The following is a 21,457-nucleotide window of genomic DNA, read 5'->3' on the forward strand; positions in this document are numbered from 1 at the left end:
AAACTTATAATTTTTTGAAAGTTGTAACTGGCTATGTTCTGTTAGAGCAAATATGATTTTTTTTCCCTCTTTCTTTCCAGGCCGCTTTGCGTCAAATAACTGATAAAGCCAGAGAATTTGGAGCTGGACCCCTGTTCAATCAAATTCTTCCACTGCTGATGTCCCCAACACTTGAAGACCAAGAGCGTCACTTGCTGGTTAAAGTTATTGACCGAATTCTGTACAAATTAGATGACTTAGTTCGACCATACGTGCACAAGGTACGTTTACATTTCTGTCCTTGGCTTTTACAGGGTTCAGTAAAACTCAACACAAGCTGGAAGAACAACACCACATTTTCTGCTTAGGCACTTTACGTCTTATAGGGCTCCCTCTATTGAGTTGCACAACTTCAGAGCATGACCTTCTGTATTCAATTTCCCTCAAATTCTCCACTCTCCCCTGTCTTATTGATTTAGCAGAATGGACCTGTTTTCTCTTTTTTTTTTCACCTAACATTTACATCTGTTTTATATATCTGTCCGATGCCACTGTCATCTCTACCTTTTGTGATGGTACTCCAGGAAAAAGACAATCTGTTCTCCTTGCTGTTCCTTTCTCTCTCTCACCAGCACAAATACCGCCATTCTCCAGCTCCTTTCATTTCCGAAAAAGAAAAGTCATACTGGACTCGAAATATTCTGTTTTTATTTATTCAGTTAAATTTTCTATCTGAGCAATTTAAAAATATGGAAACAGTATAACTTGCAATAAATTGGTCTCTATAGCTTCCTAAATGTTCAAGAGCACCATGGTAAATCGCCACCATGAACATTGTGGTATTTTGGTGCTTCCATGCTGATAGGCTGTTGCAGAATTTGAGCCAGTGATAAAGAAACAGCACGCTATATCCTAAATGGGGGTGCTTGTGTTCCAATGATTTTACAGTTTTTTTTCACTTGGTGATTGAAAGTGCAAGATGGACAGGTGCTCTCAGTATACATTATTTGATTTTCTGCAAGTGCATCCTGTAGATCTCTCACAGGTGAGCTACAATTGCATCAGTGCTGAGTACTGAACCCTTTGCAACAATGCACTGACTGCCCTCACAGAATTATGAAAATCTGGAATTTACAGTACAGAAGAAGGTCTTTTGGGTCATAGTGTCATGCCAGCCAAAAAGTAGCCATTTTGCCTAATTCCCATTTTACCAGCTGGGTCTGTAACCTTCTAGGTCACGACCCCAGGTGTATATGCATATATTTGACAAATGGTCATGAAGGTTTTTGTCTCTGCCGCTCTTTTAGGTAGCAGATTACAGATCCCTTCTACCCTCTGGGTGAAAAGAATTTCTCTCTCATCCTGTCTAAATCTCTTACTCTAAACCTGTAACCTCATTGTGAGTCCCTCAGCTAAGGGGAATATGATCATTCTAGACCCCACACAATACACCAGTTAGTCCTAACTTAGCCTGCTGTCTTTCAAGGAAAAAGCACTTGTCTATTCAGTTTTAGCTAATAACTGAAATTCTCCAATCCATACAATAATCCATGTAAATTTTCTCTGCATGCTCTTTAGGGCAGTTACATATTTCCTGTTGTGTGGTAACCAGAGCTGCATGCATGTCTCCAGCTAATGCCTAGCCAGTGTTTATATAGGTCCAATATCAACTCCCAGTTGTTATATGATGTACTTTATCTAATAAGAGCACACATCCCATTCCCATTATTATCCACCTATCCAGTTATCTTCAGGGATCTGTGAACTCCAAAATCCCTCTGTTTCTCTACACTTTGGAATATCCAACTATTTACTGTGTATTCACTTATTTTGTTAATCTTTACCCATAAGTATTGTCTCCCAATCCTCCAAATTGAATTCCATTTGCCAGTGTTCTGCATTCCTGAGTTATCTGTGGATACCTTGCTGCAGTCTTCAGCTTTCTTCATTAATATGGAGGTACCAGTGTTGGACTGGGGCAGACAAGGTCAGAAGTCACGTAACACCAGGTTATAGTCCCAACAGTTTTATTTGAAATCACAAGCTTTTGGAACGCTGCTTTTTTGTCAGGTGAAGTGAATTTTATAGGCAGAGATCAAAAGATCATACAAATGGTGTGAGTGGAATGACAATGGACTTTGATAGCCAAGTTGGGTACCCATGATAATGGTCTCAACTGTCATCTTGGATTCATGTCACACTACATGTAACACAACCATATTGTTCTGTATTCGTAAAATCTTCCTTACTGTCCTGTTTTGACACCATCACCGTGATAACTTATGATCTCGCTACCTTTTATTAGTTTGTACAGTGTTGGATTCCTTGTTACTTTGGTTAGACCCTCGGCATGCGACTCTTATACTTATTGTGGTATTCAAGCCATTTGGTTTGTCTCCAATACCACCTTACTTTAAATCTTTTGTAATTACCTCTCTGCCTAAATTAATTGGATTATAGGTCATCCTTTCATTTGCTATTCAGCTGTTGACACTTCACTCATACCATCTGATGCTTTTGATCACCTGCAGAGACTTATCAACACTCAGCCTATCAACACTCCACTCACACCATTTGTATGATCTTTTGATCTCTTTGCCTATAAATTCTGTGCCTATGTGTACTTTTCTTCACTTCACCTGCAGAAGGAGCAGCACTCCAAAAGCTTTTGACTTCAAATAAACCTGTTGGACTATAAGTTGGTGTCATGTGACTTCTGACCGCCTTCATTCTCAACTGGATGGCCAATTTTTATATTGTCTGCAACATGAGCATACCCCCTGCTCTGGGGCCCTTGTGATGCAGTGTAGTGTTCCTACTTCTGGGCCAAAAGGTCTGGGTTTAAGACCCACCTGCTCCAGAGGTGTGTCATTTGTCATTGATTTGTGCATTGCTGCGGGCCTTTCAGGCAAACCAGACTGAGTAAAGGGGGCTGATTTCCTTCCCTGAATGTTATTAATTAGTGCATTTCAAAAAAAAGGTTATTATGATGGTAGTGTCCCTATCTCTGGGCGAGAAGGTCCAGGTTCAAATCCCACCTGCCCCAGATATGTCACATGTTTGTGCAGGTTGTTTAAAAAATCTACCCCTCTATATTCATGTCCAAAGATTTGGTGTTTACCACAAAAAAACAAAGAACTCTGTAGAGATTATTGATTATTGCAGCTGCAGCCCCACTTGATTCAAAATATTAGGTAGAAATGTATTTGGGAGGGAACAGTTGATTACAGTTCCCTCATGACAGAAACCTTGTAAAATGGTTTTGATGTGATCATTAGAGAATACACCTGTGCGAATGCTGGATGAAGACAGGAGGAAACTTCCATAATTTCCTAATGAAACATCCTAACAAATGATGAGATATCAAAGGTTAGCTGGTACTCTTTGTGTAGTCATCTTAATATGAATTAATGCTGCCTTTGAAAAAGGGTACAACCTGATGTGCATCATTTTTTTTCTTGAACTCCATTACTAAATTTTGCTGATGCCCTGTTAGGGAAAGGCAAGAATAACAATCAAAATAATTATAAAATCCTTTTAATGTGCTGTCTTCTCAAATAATGGGATATGAAGTCATGATATCCTAATTCCAATCATCTTGTTGTTGGAAACTAATGAACAAGGGCTGCCTGGTATCCTTCAAGGTGAGAAAATCAAAGAATGAGTCTGATTGATCTGTTTTCATTCAATTGTTTCGGGCTATAAAGTGGCAATTGCGAGTTCTTTAGTGTATTAAGACCATCAAGATTCTTTGTGAATAAAAACATGTTGAAACATTTTACAGATACTTGTGGTTATTGAGCCTTTGCTGATTGATGAGGACTATTATGCTAGAGTGGAAGGCAGAGAAATTATCTCAAATTTAGCAAAGGTATGTAAACAGTCACTTTCAGTTTCTGTTGAATCCTGTGAAATCCTCAAATTAAAGGAACTGATTTGGTTTAACAGTTTTTTTTTCCTGTATTTTTTGTTTAGGCTGCCGGTCTTGCGACAATGATTTCCACTATGCGTCCTGATATCGATAACATGGATGAGTATGTGCGTAACACAACAGCTAGAGCCTTTGCTGTTGTTGCTTCGGCTCTGGGTATTCCATCACTGTTACCTTTCCTTAAAGCTGTGTGTAAAAGCAAGAAATCATGGCAGGCTCGGCATACAGGAATCAAAATTGTACAGCAGATTGCCATTCTAATGGGTTGTGCCATCTTGCCTCATCTGAGGAGCTTGGTTGAAATTATTGAACATGGTATGTGTTGAAGTAATTGCAGATATTATGCACGTTTGTCCAATCTGACATGAATAACTTTGAAAAACCATTTAGTATTGTGTATTTTAAGTGAATAATCTGATTTGATATTTATAAATTGTTACACGAAGCAATGCACTTTTAAAATAGTTTTAATTGAAGTCTTTAGTTGAGTGTATCAAAACTGAGTGAGTAAATTAATCTTTAAAAATGGGCCCTGTTTCATAGGTCTGGTTGACGAACAGCAGAAGGTTCGAACCATTAGTGCACTGGCTATTGCTGCCTTGGCTGAAGCTGCAACTCCTTATGGTATTGAATCATTTGATTCTGTTCTAAAACCGTTGTGGAAGGGTATTCGTCAGCACAGAGGCAAAGTAAGACTGTTATCATGACTATAACTTTACAAATCAATCTGTGGTTTTAACTATTGACCATGAGCAGAACTTGCTAAATAAGTGCAATAACAATGTACACAAGTCAGGAGTATCTCACGTGAAGTTTAAGGCAGTAACCATTTCTGGTTTCTTCATTATATCTCTGACCATATGTGTTTGAAGCATCATGTTTGAAGATTTTTGATATATTTCCCACTTTTGCAACAAACAACATACTACATAAATTTTATGATTGATTTGGCAGTTGTGTTTTGTTAATTTTCCATCGTCCACATGGCAAACCACTTAGTCTATGCAATGCATTTTCTCTGATAGAGAAGCCACAGTGGACCACTTAAACGTGAAATGTAAAAGTTCACCATTTTGTATGGTAGTTCTGTGATAACGCGTGTATTCAGCAGCACAATTTGGCTATCATATCGCTGAAGAATTAGGAAATGGTATTTTAGAGAACACTTACCTCCATTGGCAATAATGCAATTCCATCAGGGATCGGGTTGTAGGCTCCATTCTGCACGTGCGCCAGTGTCTACGCATATGTGATGTCAGTGCAGGTGTCCGTGCCGTTCTGCCCATGTGTGATATGAGCTTCGGGTTCATGCTATTCTGTGCATATGCCGATGTCAGCTGTTGACAGAGTAGTGTTCTGTTAGAGGTATTGTGCAGAGAGCAGCTCTGTGACATTTTTTAAATGTACCATGTTAAATTTACTTTTGTTAATAAATATTTCAAGCTTCATTCAGGCTGTGCAGTACTTTGCATTAGACTTTTGGGTGATTTTTGAATGATCGTGAGTAATTTTTTTTACTGGTCTGCCCCAACCCCACTTTTTCCATAAGCCCAATTAGTTCTATTAAAGTGAGGTTTTGCTGGAACGCAACTTTGGTGTTAAAGGAAGGTTACCTGTACTCAGAAGAGATTTGGGTCAGTGCTTCGATGCCAGTATCTAATCGCCAAATATAAATGCTGTCTTTTAGGGTCTGGCCGCCTTCTTAAAGGCTATTGGATATCTTATTCCTCTCATGGATGCTGAATATGCTAATTACTATACTCGTGAAGTGATGTTGATCCTTATCCGAGAGTTTCAGTCTCCTGATGAAGAAATGAAAAAGATTGTGCTCAAGGCAAGTTCACACAATTATGATTGAGGTTACTTTGTAGAATATATTCATTAACAGCTTTCACCATGACTGTATATTTTAAATCAGAAGTAATTTTTTCTAGTTTACTTTCTCAATTTTCAGCTCTTGGATATACTCTTTGAAATTTCCATGCAATATATATTTTTTTAAATTCATTTTCTGGATGAGTGTGCCTCTGGCAAGATCAGTATTTATTGCACATCCATGATTGCTCTTAAGATGGTAGTGGTGAGCTGCCTTCTTGACCTATTGCAATTCGTATGGTAAGTGCTTGCCAAAATGTGATCGTGCACTATTTTGACCGAGCAAATGTGGGAAATTTGGCTGTCAGTTTGTGTACAGGAAACTTTCATAAACCACAAATAATCAGTTTGTGATTTTGGTTGAAGGGTATATATTAGCTAGAAAATAAGAAGAGGTTTGTGTCACTCATCTTAGATTATAGTGCATTGGAATCTTTTGATTTTTAGCTGTGTGATAAGATAGGGTTATGGTTTAATCTAAAAGACAGCATCACCAACTCCCTCAGGATTCCATTGAGAGTGTCATGCTTGATTTCTTTGCTTAAATCCTAACCAACTGTTTGGGACCTATAGATTCCTCCCATTCCCCTCAACCAGTGTTTTCTACCAATTGTTATTTTGTATCTTCCCTCATTATATCATTTCTTGATATTGTACTCATTCCATCTTGTACTAATAAAACTACCCCACCATGCTATGTGTCTTTTTGAAAAGTCACCTATCCTGATCCTTTAGTTCCCAGCTTGTCATTGTGTCTCTGTGGTAGCTATACAATCATATCCATATGCCTTTGTGCCTTAATTTGTTTTATTTTATTAAATATATACTATGTAATTAAGTAAAGAACCATTAATATTGTTTTTGTTTCCTGTTCATGCACAAATCCCTTCCTATCCAACTCTGGATGTCATTATCTAAATAGCTGCCTTCAACTCTGCCATATCCTTTCGCTTGTTTAAAACCCTTTCTTTAGCCCTGATTATTTAATTTTGCCAGTTCCCAACACAGTTCAAGTTAGGTCCATCCCACTCGAACAGTTCCATTGTACCCCAGTATTTGTGTCTATGCCTCATGGCATTCACAACTGCAGAGAATGGCATCTATTCCCCCTAATTATACAGTCCCTTACCACTACTTGCTTCCTCTCTGTAGTAGCTAGCTCTCCGAGATTCCATGTGATCTAACTTTGCTCACCAGTCAACCATGTGGAACCTTGTTGAACTTCTTACTGAAGTCCATATAGACAACTTCCACTGCACTGCCTTCAATTTTCTTTGTCACCTCTTTGAAAAGCTCAGACCAAGTTAGTAAGACATGATTTCCCAAACAGAGAGTCATGCTGACTATACCTAATCTGCCCTTGCCTTTCCAAATACATGTAAATCCTGTCCCTCAGAATCCCCTTCAACAATTTAACCACTGCTGACAACACTGCTCTGTAGTTCCCTGGTTTTTCCCTACCATCTTTTTTAAATAATGGCACCAGTCATCTTCCAGTCTTCTGCCAGTTACCTCAAATATATCAGCAAGGTGCCTAGCAATCACTTCTTCTCTAGCTTCCCACAAAATTCAGAGATGTACCTAATCAGTTCCTGGGGATTTAGCCATCCTAATGTGTTTTTAACAAGTCTGGCATCACCACCTCTGTAATATGGACATTTTCCAAGATTTTATTTTATTTTACCAAGTTCTCTACCTTCTATATCCTTCTCCCTAGTAAATACTGACCTGATTACAGGTCAAATTTGAATGATTTAATCTGAGGGTATGACTGTCTTTGAAGCAAAGTATGCAGGTAACCTTCCAGCTCCCTGATTTGGCAAGATGACTATGGCTTAGACTCTAGCTCTGAGTTGAACTGCAAATGCTACAGATAGGTTCACTTAATATCACCTTGGTATCCAGCAGCTCCTATATGCTGCAGGAACAACACATTACCCCCATCCTGCCATCACTATTTTATTTTATTTATTTCACCAATGACTTACCCTAGTAGGCATGCTGTTTACACTTCAAGAATTTTGTGTTTGTTGCACTTTATTGTAACTTTTTTCACACTAGTGTCTATCTTACAATTAGCAAGCTGTTTGTAAGAAGAACTTAGACTTAAAAGCAAGTTAAATACATTACCTCAAAAATGAGAAATATTCATCAATCAGCTGCTTTCCTACACTTCCATCATCTTGTGTTTCATAGCATCACTTTACTACTTGTCTTGCCACAAATGTGACTCCAACTCAGTTCTCTTATCCTTTCCCATTTAGCTCACTCTCATTATGTACTATTTTGACCCTTGGGAATAGTGAACCCTAATCACTTACCAGGTGCTCATCAATTAACCAGCTTTTTTTGTAGCAAAGCAAGAATCAATTCCTGGAGGTTGAAAAACTTAGAGGCAAAAGCAACTAAACAACTCTTCTCATTCCTCCACTTAACTGCCTCAAACGCTGAACTCTGGTACTATTCTGTGTCACACTCCAGATTAGAGAATGGATAGGATCTGCAATAATGTACTTTTTAGAGAGATGGTATGGTGAAGGCTCACCAGACCAATTCCTGGAGTGGCAGGATTGGCATGTAAGGAAAGGTGAGGTCGAATAGCCTTTCTTTAGCTTTTACAGATGCTTGGTGTTGGGGTTGTGAAGAACTGGGACCAAGATGGTTTCCCCTCCAAACTTTCACCATTTCTATTCTTTTCTTGGACACTCATAAAGCCTTTCTGCAGTGTGTCTTAAAGTGGCCCTATCATCTTTACATTAGTTGACTGTCATGCATTGTTTGTGCAAGTGTTAACACAAGGTTCTTGCAGCTTAGCAGAGAGAACAAAATGGCAGAAAACCATAGTGAATGAATGAATAAATAAATAAATAGAAACACTAGCGAGCCCTACTCAGCTAACTTAGCTGTTGGCTGGTACTCATTGATAGTACTCCAACCTCTGTGTCACAATGTTCTGGGTTGAAGTTCTAACCCAAGTCCTGAGTACAAAAATCAAGACTGACACTCCACTGCAGTGCTGTCATCTTTTGGGTGAGATATTAACCTGAAGTCCAATCTGATAGCTTAATTGGATGTAAAAAGATCCATTACATTACTTCGTAGAAGCTTAGATGTAAAACTCATTCCTTTCTCGGTGCATGGACTTCCGCAGTTTGAACATAGCAGCAGCATCTGAAACAAGAAGTGAGTATGTTGGCACATAATTGGCATGCATGGAACATCAGAATGGCTGCACAGCTTACAGAGAACACTGAACAGAAATGTTGCTGGTGGCCTGGCCAGTATTCAGCTCCCAATCAATATCATTGTAATGGATTATCTGAAGATTATCACTTACTCTTACTAGGAGTTTGCACTTGCTCACTGATGATGTTACCTCATGGTAATGAAATGTCTGAAAATAAACCTTGCAGCTCAGTGAGCAAACTTGCATCCGGGTCTAGATTAGGTTGGGATATCTGGTCAGCATGGACGAGTTGGACCGCAGGGTCTGTTTCTGTGCTGTACATCTCTATGTATTCTAACAGTGGTTATGGTTTAATTGGTGTAAAACATCTCCAATTTGGAGTGATTATGAAATATACTGTTTGAAACAAGTCTTTATTGAATTGTGAAACAAAAACAGAAGTTGCTAGAAAGGCGCAGCAGATCTGGCAGCGTCTGTGAAAAGAAATCAGACTTAATGTTTCGGGTCTGGTGACCCTTCCTCAGAACTGCTGATAGCCAGGAAATTGGTATATGTGCAGAAGATAGGATGGGGGGAGGGGTAAAGGAGTAAACAGTAGGTGTAAATAGAGCCCAATGAGAGAGAAGAACAGTTGGAAAGACGAAGGAGTCGATATGATCTGGCTGGGACGATACATAGCTGTTAATAGAGACTCCTTAGTGGCCAACAATAGGTAGTGTGTAATGGCAGACTGTGTGATTACAAGGTCTGGTGTGTGCGGTAGGGGGTCTAGGACATGGGAGAGATCAGGCCCTAAAATTATTGAATTTGATGTTGAGTCCAGAGTGTTCAAGTGGAAAATGTGTTGTTAAGCTGAGGTTTGCTGGAATACTGCAACAAACCTGAGATGGATGTTGGCCATGGAACAGGGTGATGTGTTAAAAGTGGCAGGCAACTGGAAGTCAAGGTCTTTGCGAGCAGAATGTAGATGCTCTGCAAAGTGGTCACCCAGTCTGCGCTTCATTTCCCAATGTAGAGGAAACTATATTGTGAAAAGTGCAGGTAAAATACTGCTTCACCTGGAAGGTATGTTTGGGCTGTTGGATACTGAGGAGGGAGGAGGTAAATGGACAGGTATTATACCTTCAGTTGCAGGGGAAGGTGCAGTGGGGGATTGTTGGGAGTGAAGGAAGAGTGAACTGGTTGTTCCGGAGGGAACGGTCCCTGCGGAAGGCGGACAAAGGGAAGGGGAATGTATGTCTGGTGGGCATCTTGCTGGAGGCGGTATTAATGGGGGCTGATGATCTTCTGAATGTGGCTGCTGGTGGGATGGTAGGTACTGATAAGGGGAACCCTATTGCAGCTGCTGGAGGGAAGAGAGGTGAGGGCACATGTGTGGGAAATGGGTCGGACCTGATTGGGGGACCTGTCGACAACAGTGCTGGGGACTCCTCAGTTGATGAAGAAGGTGGACTTTTCGGAGGATCTCTTGTAGAAGTTGGCCTCATCAGAACATATGCAAGAGTCAGAGAAACTGGGAGAATGGAATGGAATCTATACTTGAAGCAGGGTGCGAGAATGTATAGTCCAGGTAGCTGTGAGAGTCAGTGAGTTTATAGTGGATATTAGTGGCCAGTCAATCCCCAGAATTGAAAATAGAAATGTCGAGGAAGGGAGGAGACAGAGATAGACCAGGTGAAAGTGAGGGTGAGGTGAAAACTGGAAGCGGAATGGATTAACTTTTCCAATTCCACATGAGAGCACTGATGATATCATTGATATATCAGAGAGCGAATTGTGGATGGGGGCTGGATTAGGACTGGAACAAGGAATATTCCACAAACCCCATGAAGAGACAGGCAACTCTGACCCATGCAGGTTACCCACGGCCACACTTCTGACCTGAAGCAAATGAGAGGAGTTAGAAGAGAAGTTATTGAGGGTAGAACGAGCTTGGCCAAGCAGAGGAGGATGGTGGTGGGTGCAGACGGTTCAGGCTTTTGCTCCACGAAGAAGTGGAGAACCCCGAGACCATCCTGGTGAGGGCTGGACACGTAAAGGGTTTGTACATTCATGGGAAAGAGGAAGCGGCTGGAGCCTGCAAACTGGAAATTCCGTAAAGTGTTAGAAGTATCGCAGATGTACGTGAGCAGCGCAGCAACTGGACTGGGAGAGAAAAGACTGAGACAAGGTACGAAGAGATTAGTTCCGTGGGGCAGGAGCCAGCTGAACCAAAGAGTCTGTCTGGGCAGTCCTGTTTGTGGATTTTCGGAAGGAGGTAGAAGAGAGCTGTGCGGGGCTTGGGGGTCTATCAGCTTGGAGCCATTGGGGGAGAGATCACTAGATAAAATGAAATCAGTGACTGTAGTTGATATGATGGCCTGATATACCATACTGGGGTCATGGTCTTGGGAAAGACAAGAGGTATCTAAGAGTCGGTGCTCAGCCTCTGCAGTGTAGAGGTCAGTATGCCAGACTACAACAGCACCACCCTTATTAGCAGGCTTAACAACAAAGTCAGGGTTGGATCTAAGCGCAGAGTGCAATCAGTTAGGAGGGAGATAGGTTGGATAGGGTGAGGAGGCAGAGAAATTGAGGCAGCCAATATCACTTTCTCAATGAACAGATTGAGTGCAGGTAAAGGCCAGGGGGCGGGGTGGAGGGGGCGGGGTGCAGTGTCCCATGTGGAGGGAGAGTTGGAGAAAATGTCTGTGTGATGGGAAAGGACTCTTGTTGAAAGAAATGGGTAAGAGGCAAAGATGCCGAAGAAGAGTTTGATGTCATGTTGTGCCCAAAATTAATTAAGGTGGGGAGTAGAGGGATAAAGTGGAGACCTTTGCTGAGTACAGAAAATGCAACATTGGAGAGCGCAAGGTTAGGACGGATGGTGAATACCCAACTGGAGGTGGGGTTGGGGGAAGGGATGGAATCAGGAGGAAGAGTAGGGGAGGAAGGTTCCAAAGGGCCCTGGATATCTCTGAGTTGTTGCACCCTGTGGTCCTGATGCCTGAAAGGAAAAGAAAAAGTTTCTTGTTTGCACAGAATTAAGCTGGAAGATGAAGTGGAACTGCGTTTTGGTGCAACCCTGAGCCAGCATGATGTGATGCTGTTGCGGATAGTTGGATTTGAGTTGTGAATGGAACTGAAACTGTGCAATGAGCAAGGAACATGCCTTTTCCTAACCTCATTAGAGGGCCTGGGACATATCCTGAGCAGTATGGCATTCAACAAGGTTCCTCATGGTAGACCAGTTAGCAAGGTTAGATCACACAGAATACAGTGACAACTAGCCATTTGGATACAGAACTGGCTCAAAGGTAAAAGCCAGAAGGTGGTGGTGGAGGTTGCTTTTCAGACTGGATGCCTGTGACTAGTGGTGTGCCACAAGGTTCGGTGCTGGGTCCACTACTTCTCATCATTTATTTAAATAATTTGGATATTAACATAGGTATAGTTAGTAATTGTGCAGGAGGCACCAAGATTAGAGGTGTAGTGGACAACAAAGAAGGTTACCTCAGATTACAACGGGATCTTGATCAGATGGGCTAAGGAGTAACAGATGGAGTTTAATTTAGATAAACAGGAAGTGCTGCATTTTGGAAAGGCAAGTCAGGAGGGACTTATGCACTTAATGGTAAGGTCCTGGGCAGTGTTGCTGTGCAAGGAGACCTTGGAGTGCAGGTTCATTGTTCCTTGAAAGTGGAGATACAGATTGATAGGATAGTGAAGATAAAAGCATTTGGCATGCTTTCCTTTATTGGTCAATGCATTGAGTATAGGAGTTGGGAGGTCATGTTGTGGCTGTACTGGACTTTGGTTAGACCACTTCTGGAATATTGTGTGCAATTCTGGTCTCTCCCCTACCAGGATGTTTTGAAACTTGAAAAGGTTCAGAAAAGATTTACAAGGATGTTGCCAGGGTTGAAGGGTTTGAGCTATCAGGCTCTTTTCCCTGGGGTGTCAAAGGCTGATGGGTGACCTTTATAGGGGTTTATAAAACTATGAGGGGCATGGCGAAGGTAAATAGACAAGGTCTTTTCACTGGGGTGGGGAAGGCCAGAACGAGAGGCATAGGTGTAGGGTGAGAGGGGAAAGATTTAAAAGGGACCTAAGGGGCAACCTTTTCAAACAAAAGGCAGTGCATGTGTGGAATGAGCTGCCAGAGGAAGTGGTGGAGGCTGGTACAGTTGCAGCATTTAAAAGGCATCTGGATGGGTATATGAATAGGAAGGATTTAGAGAAATATGGGTCAGGTTCTGGCAAATGGCACTAGATTAGGTTAGGATATCTGGTCGGCATGGATGAGTTGGACCGAAGGGTCTGTTTCAGTGCTGTACATCTCTATGATTCTATGACATTGGTTTAAATAATTTCCAATAGTGCACCAGTTGTGAAGAACTAAAATGAATTTGGATAATAATTGGTGCACATTATTTGTAGGTGGTGAAACAGTGTTGTGGAACAGATGGTGTGGAAGCCAACTACATCAAGACTGAAATCCTTCCCCCATTCTTCAAGCACTTTTGGCAACATCGAATGGCATTGGACAGAAGGAACTACAGACAGGTAAGAGAATTTTTTTTATTTTGGTGCAGATGTTGAATGCAGTGAAGGAAATAAATTCAATTAAAACTATTTTAAGAGTTGATACATATCTAAAGTGTAGAGATTTTTCTTTGCAAGTAGCTAAATTTTAACTAAGGTGAAGATACCATGGATAGAGTCAAGTAGCTGGTTGACCACTAGGAATAGTAAGAGAGGTACCTAGGTGGCGCATGAGTCTCCTGTGCATCAAACAGGCATGCCATTTTGGATGCTGTGGCGGAGAGGGTTTAACCTCTTGGAGGAGTATAGCACTGACAGCTAGGTTTCTGCTACCGTGACTGGCTCAACTATAAAGGTGGTTATGTCAGGTTCCAAGTGATAGATTGTAATAGGGGACTGTATAGTCTGGGGTACAGACAGACATATTTCTGCGGTCATCTGTAAGACATCAGGATGGTGTTTTGCCTCCCAAGTGCCAGGGTCAAGGATGTCTCTAAAAGGGTACAGAATATTCTGAAGAGTGACCAGCAGGAGGAGATTTTTCACATTGGTACCATCAACATAGGTAGGTATAGGGATGAAGTTCTGCAAAGGGAATATGAGAAACTAGGCTAAAGATTGAAAAGTAGGTTCTTGAGAGTTGTAATATCTGAACTGCAAACAGTGCCACATGCTAGTTAGCGTAGGAATAGGAGGATAGAGTAGATGAATGCGTGGCTGAGGAGCTGGAGCAGAGGCAAGGATTCACATTTTTGGACCATAGGGATTTCTTCAGGGTAGAAATGACCTGCATGGAGAGGGTGGGTTCCACACGAATTGGAAAGGGACGAATATTCTTGGAGGGTATTGCTAGTGCTACAAAAACCATGAGATGGTGCCCGTATGGAACGAGGAAATGGTGGAGGCATTTAAGAGGCATCTGGATGGGTAAATGAATAGAAAAGGTTTGGCGGGATATGGGCTAAGTGCTGGCAAATGGGACTAGGTCAGATTTGGATGTCTGGTTGGCATGATGAGTTGAATCGAAGGGTCTGTTTCTGCACTGTATGAATGTATGACTGTACTCACTGAGGTTCAGTCAAGTTAAATTTTATTTAAGCCATAAAGCAGAAATATATAGGCTTTCAGCTCAGCTGCAGCTAGTTAACGGGGAGGTCAATTAAAACTGGGTTTCAGAAGCTGAAATTCTGCTGTTGTTCAAAGAGCATAAAATGAGGTCTCCTCAGTGCTAGCTTGACTACTGAGAGCTGCTTTGGTTCCAAAGAGTTTAAAGAACCAGATCTAAAGGTAATGCTCTCTCTCTCGCCTATTTTAGTTCTCTAGCCTTGTGTTTAATTGATCAGACCCCCTAGATTACAAGCACATAGTATGATTAGTTATAAAGACAGACTGGAGAAGTTGGACTTTTCCTTGGAGAGACAAAGGCCGAGTGGAGATTTGATTGAAATTTTGAAAAGTCAGAAGGGATTGACAGAGTAGATGGGGAGAAACTGTTTCCTGTTACCCTGTTATAAGGGGATTGAGAATCGAGGGGCGTAGGTGATTTGTAAAAAAGCAAATGTGATAGAGACAGGTTCAGTTGAGAAATGTAAGCAGTGATTCATTAATTTTACATTTAAATTTATTTAAATAAAAAGTGTCAATGTTGTAGGAAAAAGACAGCTGATTGGCTGAGAGTTGATGCAGACATGGGCTGGGTGTCTTCCATTTTCCCTAAAATAATTTAAAGATTTTGTGATTAGTTGATACTGAGGAGGGCTGCAATAAATTGTAGAAAGATATTAATAAAACTTGCAGAATGGACATACAATTGGTAAATGAAATTCAACATTGATGAAGTGTGAGATATTGCATTTTGGTTTTATCACGAAAATGTCATAATATTTGGAAAATAAAAATCTAAATGTGCTACAGAAGCGAAGAGAGAAGTTATCAATGGGCCTTAATAAAAACAAAGGAAGAACCATACTTGATTTTTGGAATGAATAGATTTGAAATGGAGAGATCTGTGTACCATTCTCTTCACTGGTGCACTGTTGAGGGGACTAAAAAAGATTACCACAGAACAGAAACAATGAACAGGCTGGACCTCTGCTCTTGAAAACTGAGGTCTCAAATAATAACTAGTTTTTTTTCTTCTGGAGAAGAGCAAATCGAGAAATCAGTGAAATATGATAGTCAAATGAGAAATTTTTAAAAAAATCTAAACCCAGCAAGTAGTAAAAATGTGGAACTGATGTAAATTGTATTTGCGTTTAAGGGGAAGCTGTGTAAGTAAATCAGGATACACAGATTAGAGACTTATGTTAGAGTTAAATGAGGAAAATGGGAGGAGGCTTAAGTGAAGCATAAATCCCAGCATTGGCTTGTTTACTTGAATAGCCTTCCCTGTGCTATATATTCTATGTAATTCTAGGTGTTTCAATTGATGGGTGGTTGGGAGTGGAGATGGAAGGTTAGGCAAGTAAAATTGCCAGCTATCAAAGTCAGCCACTCTTGTCCTAAGTGGAGTGGATGAAAATCACTTAAAATTAGTCATCTCGGTAGGTATGAGTAGCTGAATCACATGGATTAGTGGGGTCCCAACTTCATGATTTAGTCTGTGGTGAGTTTGCTGACAAGTCTGAACAGTAGTGGGCATGTTAAGATAGATGGAAGTTTTAGGTGGGTGACAGGTGCTCCATTCCCTTCCTTGAACTAGTTGTGCATGAGTCAAGTTAGTGGCAATTTTGTTTAGCTTGATGGTGATGCTGTCTGTATTCATATTGATTTTTAACACTGAGTCATAGATTCATAAGCATAGAAACAGACCCTTTGGTTCAATTCATCCACAGCAACCAGACACCCCAATCTGACCTAGTCCCATTTACCAATTATTGGCCTCCAAACCCCCTTCCTACTCATGTGTATCCAAGTCCCTTTTTAAAAGTGTAATTGTACTTGTTTCCACCACTACTGCTTATGGCAACTCATTCCATATACATACTACCCTCTGCATTGGAAAAGTTACTCCTTGGGTCCTTCTTAAATTTTTCCCCTCTCCCCTTAAACCCATGCCCTCAAGCTTTGGATATCGTCCCTACCATCCACCCTCAGTGGGGAAAACCTTGGCTATTCACCCTATCCATACCCCTCATGGATTTTATAAACCTCTGTAAGGTCACCCCTCAGCCTCCCATGCTTCAGGGAAAAAGAGCCTCAGCTTGTCCCAATAGGTCAACCCCCCAAATCCTATTAACATCCTTGTAAATCTTTTCAGCACCCTCTCTCAAGCATAACGACATCCTTCTTATAGAAGTGCAGTCAACTGTGAAAAGTATTCCAAAAGTGGTCTTACTAATGTCCAGTACAGCCACAACAATAAGCTCCAACTCCTATACTCAATTTTGTGACTAATGAAGGTAAGCGTGCCAAACATCTGCGCCCTGGCTATCCGCAATCCCACTTTCCAAGAATCATGCATCTGCACCCCTTAGTCTGTTTGGCGGCACTTACCAAGACCCTACCATCAACAGTACAAGTCCTGTCCTGGCTTGACTTACCAAATTGTAGCACCTCATTTTTATCTAGATTAAACTCCATCTTCCACTCCTCAGCCCATTGTCCCATCTGATCAAGGTCCCGTTGTACTCTGATATAATCTTCACTGTGCACTATGTCACCAATTTTGGTGTCATTTGCAAACTTGCTAACCATGCCACCTATATTCGCATCCAAATCATTAAGATAAATCATGAAAAGCAATGGACCTAGCACCAATCCCTGAGGCACTCTACTGGTCACAGGCCGAAGTCCGAAAAGTAAATCTGTACCACCACTCTGTCTCCTATCTTTAAGCCAATTTTCTATCCAATTGGCTACCTCCCCCAGATCCCATGTGATCTAACCTTAGTAATCAGTCTACCATGCTGAACCTCGTAAAATGGTTTGGTGAAATTCATTTAGACGTCTACCGCTCTGCCTCCTTCATCACTGTTGTCTTTGAAATACCTTAGGACAGTGAAACAATCGTTCAGCAAAGAGACAGTACTTGTGGGATGGAGAGTATTGACAGAAAGGAGAAAAAAGTAAAAATAATGACCTTGTAAAAATCCAAAGACTGGTGACCTAAAAAACACAGCTTTAAATCACAACAGCTGTCAGTGACTGTTAGGTTGTAAATTTAATTTCTGGGACTTGGAGGCATTAACAATGATTGTGATATTGTCATGCCATGTGCTCTGCAAGTTATGAAAAAGCATTGCAACAGGGTCACAGTTTGTTGCCAGAAGTCTGAAATGTCTTCCTGGTTTACAGATGTGTGGATAGTAATGTAGAAAAAGAAGGCAAAGGGAAATTTTAAAAAGTCTTTTTATTTGTAACCTCCAAATTCTGTGTTGACTTCGACCATCAGGCTATAGGAGCAAAATAGGCCATACAGCTCAATTAATTAGAATATGGGTGAACTGTGATGAACTTTTCCACATATCCCATGACATCTTGTCTTGATAAAGTCTGTTTCAGTTTTATTTTAGGTTCTATTAAATATTAGATGATCCCTCATTTACAGCCTTAAAAGAAGGAATTTCAGATTTCCAAAGTGTTTAGTTCATTGTTTTTTTGTTGATAAACTTTAGAATACAAGCAATTTATCTCCATAATTTAGCTTTTGTTACCCGCAGTCAGATATTGATGAACCTGAATTGTACGTCCTTCGAAGCTAAAATAACTGTCTTGAGGTACAGTACCCAGAACTGAGTATTATGTTCCCTTGGGCACTGACCAAAACCATATACAAATAAAGCATTATTTTTTCCTCTGTATTTTGATCTCTTGAAAGGGTAAACTGACCTCAAAGATGTTTACGGTACAAAAGGAGTCCATTGAACCCATCATGCCCATGCTAGTCAACAACAATCTGGCTACACTAATCCCATTTTTGAGTTCTTAGCCCACAGCTCTGGAGGCTGTAGCAACATAAGTGAATATTTTAATATTGCTTACATGTTTGAGTTTGAGATTTCCATCTGGGTGAAAAAAGTCTCCTCAATTCTACTGTTAGCCTTCTCTCTCTTACCATAAATCTGTGGCCTTGGTCACTGACACCTCCACTGACGGAAAGTATGCCGCCTTATCAGCCCTATTTGTGCCCCTCATAATCTTTTGCACACCTCCTATTAGTTTCCCTCTCAACCTTTGCTGCTGCAAGAAAAATAACTCCAGCCTATCCAATCCCTCTTCTTAGCTCAGACCCTCCAACTGAGACAGCTTCCTGTTAAATCTCCTCTGCACCCTGCAATAACATCCTTCCTCTAACGTGGTAACAAACTGCATGCAGTAGTCCAGTTGTGACCTAACCAGTGTTTTCTACAGTTGCAAGATAACTTCCCTATTCCTGTATTCTGTGCCTTGGTTAATAAAAAACAAGCATTCCCTATGCCGTCTTTTCTACTTTCCCTGCTACCTACAGGGGTCTGTGGATATGAGCACCAAGGCCGCTATGATCTTAGTACTTTGCATGGTCCTGCTATTCAGAGTGTAATCTCTTCTATCGTTAACCTTCCCCCAAGTGCATTATCTCTCTCACTTCTGGGTTAAATTCCATTTTCTATTGCTCTGTCCACCTGATCAGTCTGTTGATCTCCTTCTGCTATTTATCACTATCCTCTCTGCTTACCACCCTACCAGTTCTCATGTCAACTACAAGCATTTTTCTCCTATTCCTATATTTAAGTCCATTTCATTAATGTGAAACAGCAACGGTCGCAAAGCTGAGTCCGATGGAACTCCACTGGGAATAGACTTTCACGGAAACATCTGTATGGGGATTTTACTTTCTTTGAACAGTCTGCCGTGAGGATCGTTTCAAAACCTTCCTTAAGTCCATACAGGCCACAGCCTGTGCCTCACACACATCAACTCTCCTGTCTACCACTGCAATTTCTCAAATGCTACAATTCCATAACAAATCCATGCTGACTCTCCATCATTAATTTGTTTCTCCAAGCACAGATAATATCAAGATCTATTTAAAACTACCAAAGCCACTAGTAAGTCTACTCCCACTAAGTTCATTTTCTTCAAATATTTCATGATCCTCCTCACTGATGTCTATATCTGCATCATCCTTTTCCCTTGTGAAGACTGATGCAGAGTATTTGATTAGCTTATACTTAAGATATTATAGGCCTGAAGTAACCTGGTTTCCCCCTCTGGTTTTTAAATAATGGAGTGATATTTATAGTTTTTCACTTCAAGGGAACACATCCTAAATTGAGTGCATTTAAACATTATAGGTGAAATATCTACAATTTATTCATTTGTTTCTTTCAATACTTCAGGATCTAAGTGAACAATACTGGGCATTGGTTTATCTTAAATTGTATTATTTTGTCCATTACATATTTTAAATTATATTAAGTGTGCACCTTTTTAAAAAACAGTATTTTTAGAGGGTGCATACAACATTTTGATTGCAAAGGTCAATTGTAAAACTGCAAGACCAATTTAACTGATTATTGTATGAATACTATTTTGTCGCGTTAATATCCCCGTGAAGAGAAGAAAGCTCAGCCAGGATTGATTTTACACTGATTTTCTGTATTGTGTGTGTGTTTCGGGAATAAATGAAAAGTGGATTAGCTTGGTTTGGTGCTTTTCCTGCTGTAAAACTATGCTAGCAATTATTGTTGTTGACATTATGGCTAACTTTGTAATGCTGTTGCCAGTGCAGTTGTAGCTGAGCAAGAATTACTTGCCTCAGAATGCTGTGGGAAGGGTTGTATTGAGGGGAAACCTTTGGCAACTTCCATGTAACTTCGCAGTTGTTAGCCCATTCTTTTATATATTTTTGAAAGGACCTGTTGGTGATCAGCTATTCAAGTTAATCTGTTCACTGGTTCAGGTAAGAGTTTATATACAACAAATTATTTTAGGTCACTGGAATAACCATATTGATATTTCTATTCTTTGCAGTTAGTTGACACCACAGTGGAACTTGCAAACAAAGTTGGAGCAGCTGAAATAATATCCAGAATAGTTGATGACTTAAAAGATGAAGCCGAACAATATCGAAAAATGGTGATGGAAACCATTGAAAAGATTATGGGTAACTTGGGAGCTGCAGATATTGATCACAAACTGGAGGAACAGCTTATTGATGGTATCCTGTATGCCTTCCAGGAACAGACTACTGAGGTATGCATCTAAAATAAGGTTAAACTTCAACTTGCTGCATATTTTGAGCAAATGAATGGAAAATGTATTTGTTTCAAACAGAAAGACATACTAAATTAGTACATAGACTATTACGGAGCAGTACAGGCCCTTCATATTGCGCTGACCCATGGAACCAATCTGAAGCATATCTAACCTACGCTATTCTATTCTCGTCCACATTCCTATCCAATGACCATTTAAATGCCCTTAAAATTGGCAAGTCTACTACTGTTGCAGGTAGTGCGTTCCATGCCCCTATTACTCTCTGAGTAAAGAAATTACCTCTGACATCTGTCCTATATCTTATCACCCCTCAATTTAAAGCTATGCCCCCTCATGCTAACCATTGCCATCCAAGGAAAAAGGCTCTCACTGTCCACCCTGTCTAACCCTCTGACTATGATTAGATTAGATTACTTACAGTGTGGAAACAGGCCCTTCGGCCCAACAAGTCCACACCGACCCGCTGAAGCGCAACCCACCCAGACCCATTACCCTGCATTTACCCCTTCACCTAACACTACGGGTAATTTAGCATGGCCAATTCACCTAACCTGCACATTTTTTGGACTGTGGGAGGAAACCAGAGCACCAGGAGGAAACCCACGCAGACACGGGGAGAATGTGCAAACTCCACACAGTCAGTCGCCTGAGGTGGGAATTGAACCCGGGTCTCTGGCGCTGTGTGGCAGCAGAGCTAACCACTGTGCCACCATGCTACCCATCTTATATGTCTCAATTAAGTCACCTCTCAACCACCTTCT

General features: G+C 40.8%; 1 protein-coding gene across 2 annotated transcripts in view; it reads left to right on the forward strand.

The window, feature by feature from the left end:
• sf3b1 (splicing factor 3b, subunit 1) overlaps positions 1–21,457 on the forward strand; it is a 59,652-nt gene that overhangs the window by 25,241 nt on the left and 12,954 nt on the right. For both annotated transcript variants that reach the window (XM_072578936.1, XM_072578937.1), the window contains 7 exons: positions 81–260; positions 3,764–3,850; positions 3,955–4,225; positions 4,454–4,599; positions 5,598–5,744; positions 13,392–13,517; positions 20,451–20,672. In XM_072578936.1, the coding sequence (XP_072435037.1) occupies positions 81–260; positions 3,764–3,850; positions 3,955–4,225; positions 4,454–4,599; positions 5,598–5,744; positions 13,392–13,517; positions 20,451–20,672 (1,179 nt within the window). The remainder of the gene's footprint in view (positions 1–80; positions 261–3,763; positions 3,851–3,954; positions 4,226–4,453; positions 4,600–5,597; positions 5,745–13,391; positions 13,518–20,450; positions 20,673–21,457) is intronic.

Source organism: Chiloscyllium punctatum, chromosome 10, assembly GCF_047496795.1.
Source record: "Chiloscyllium punctatum isolate Juve2018m chromosome 10, sChiPun1.3, whole genome shotgun sequence".
NCBI lineage: Eukaryota > Metazoa > Chordata > Chondrichthyes > Orectolobiformes > Hemiscylliidae > Chiloscyllium > Chiloscyllium punctatum.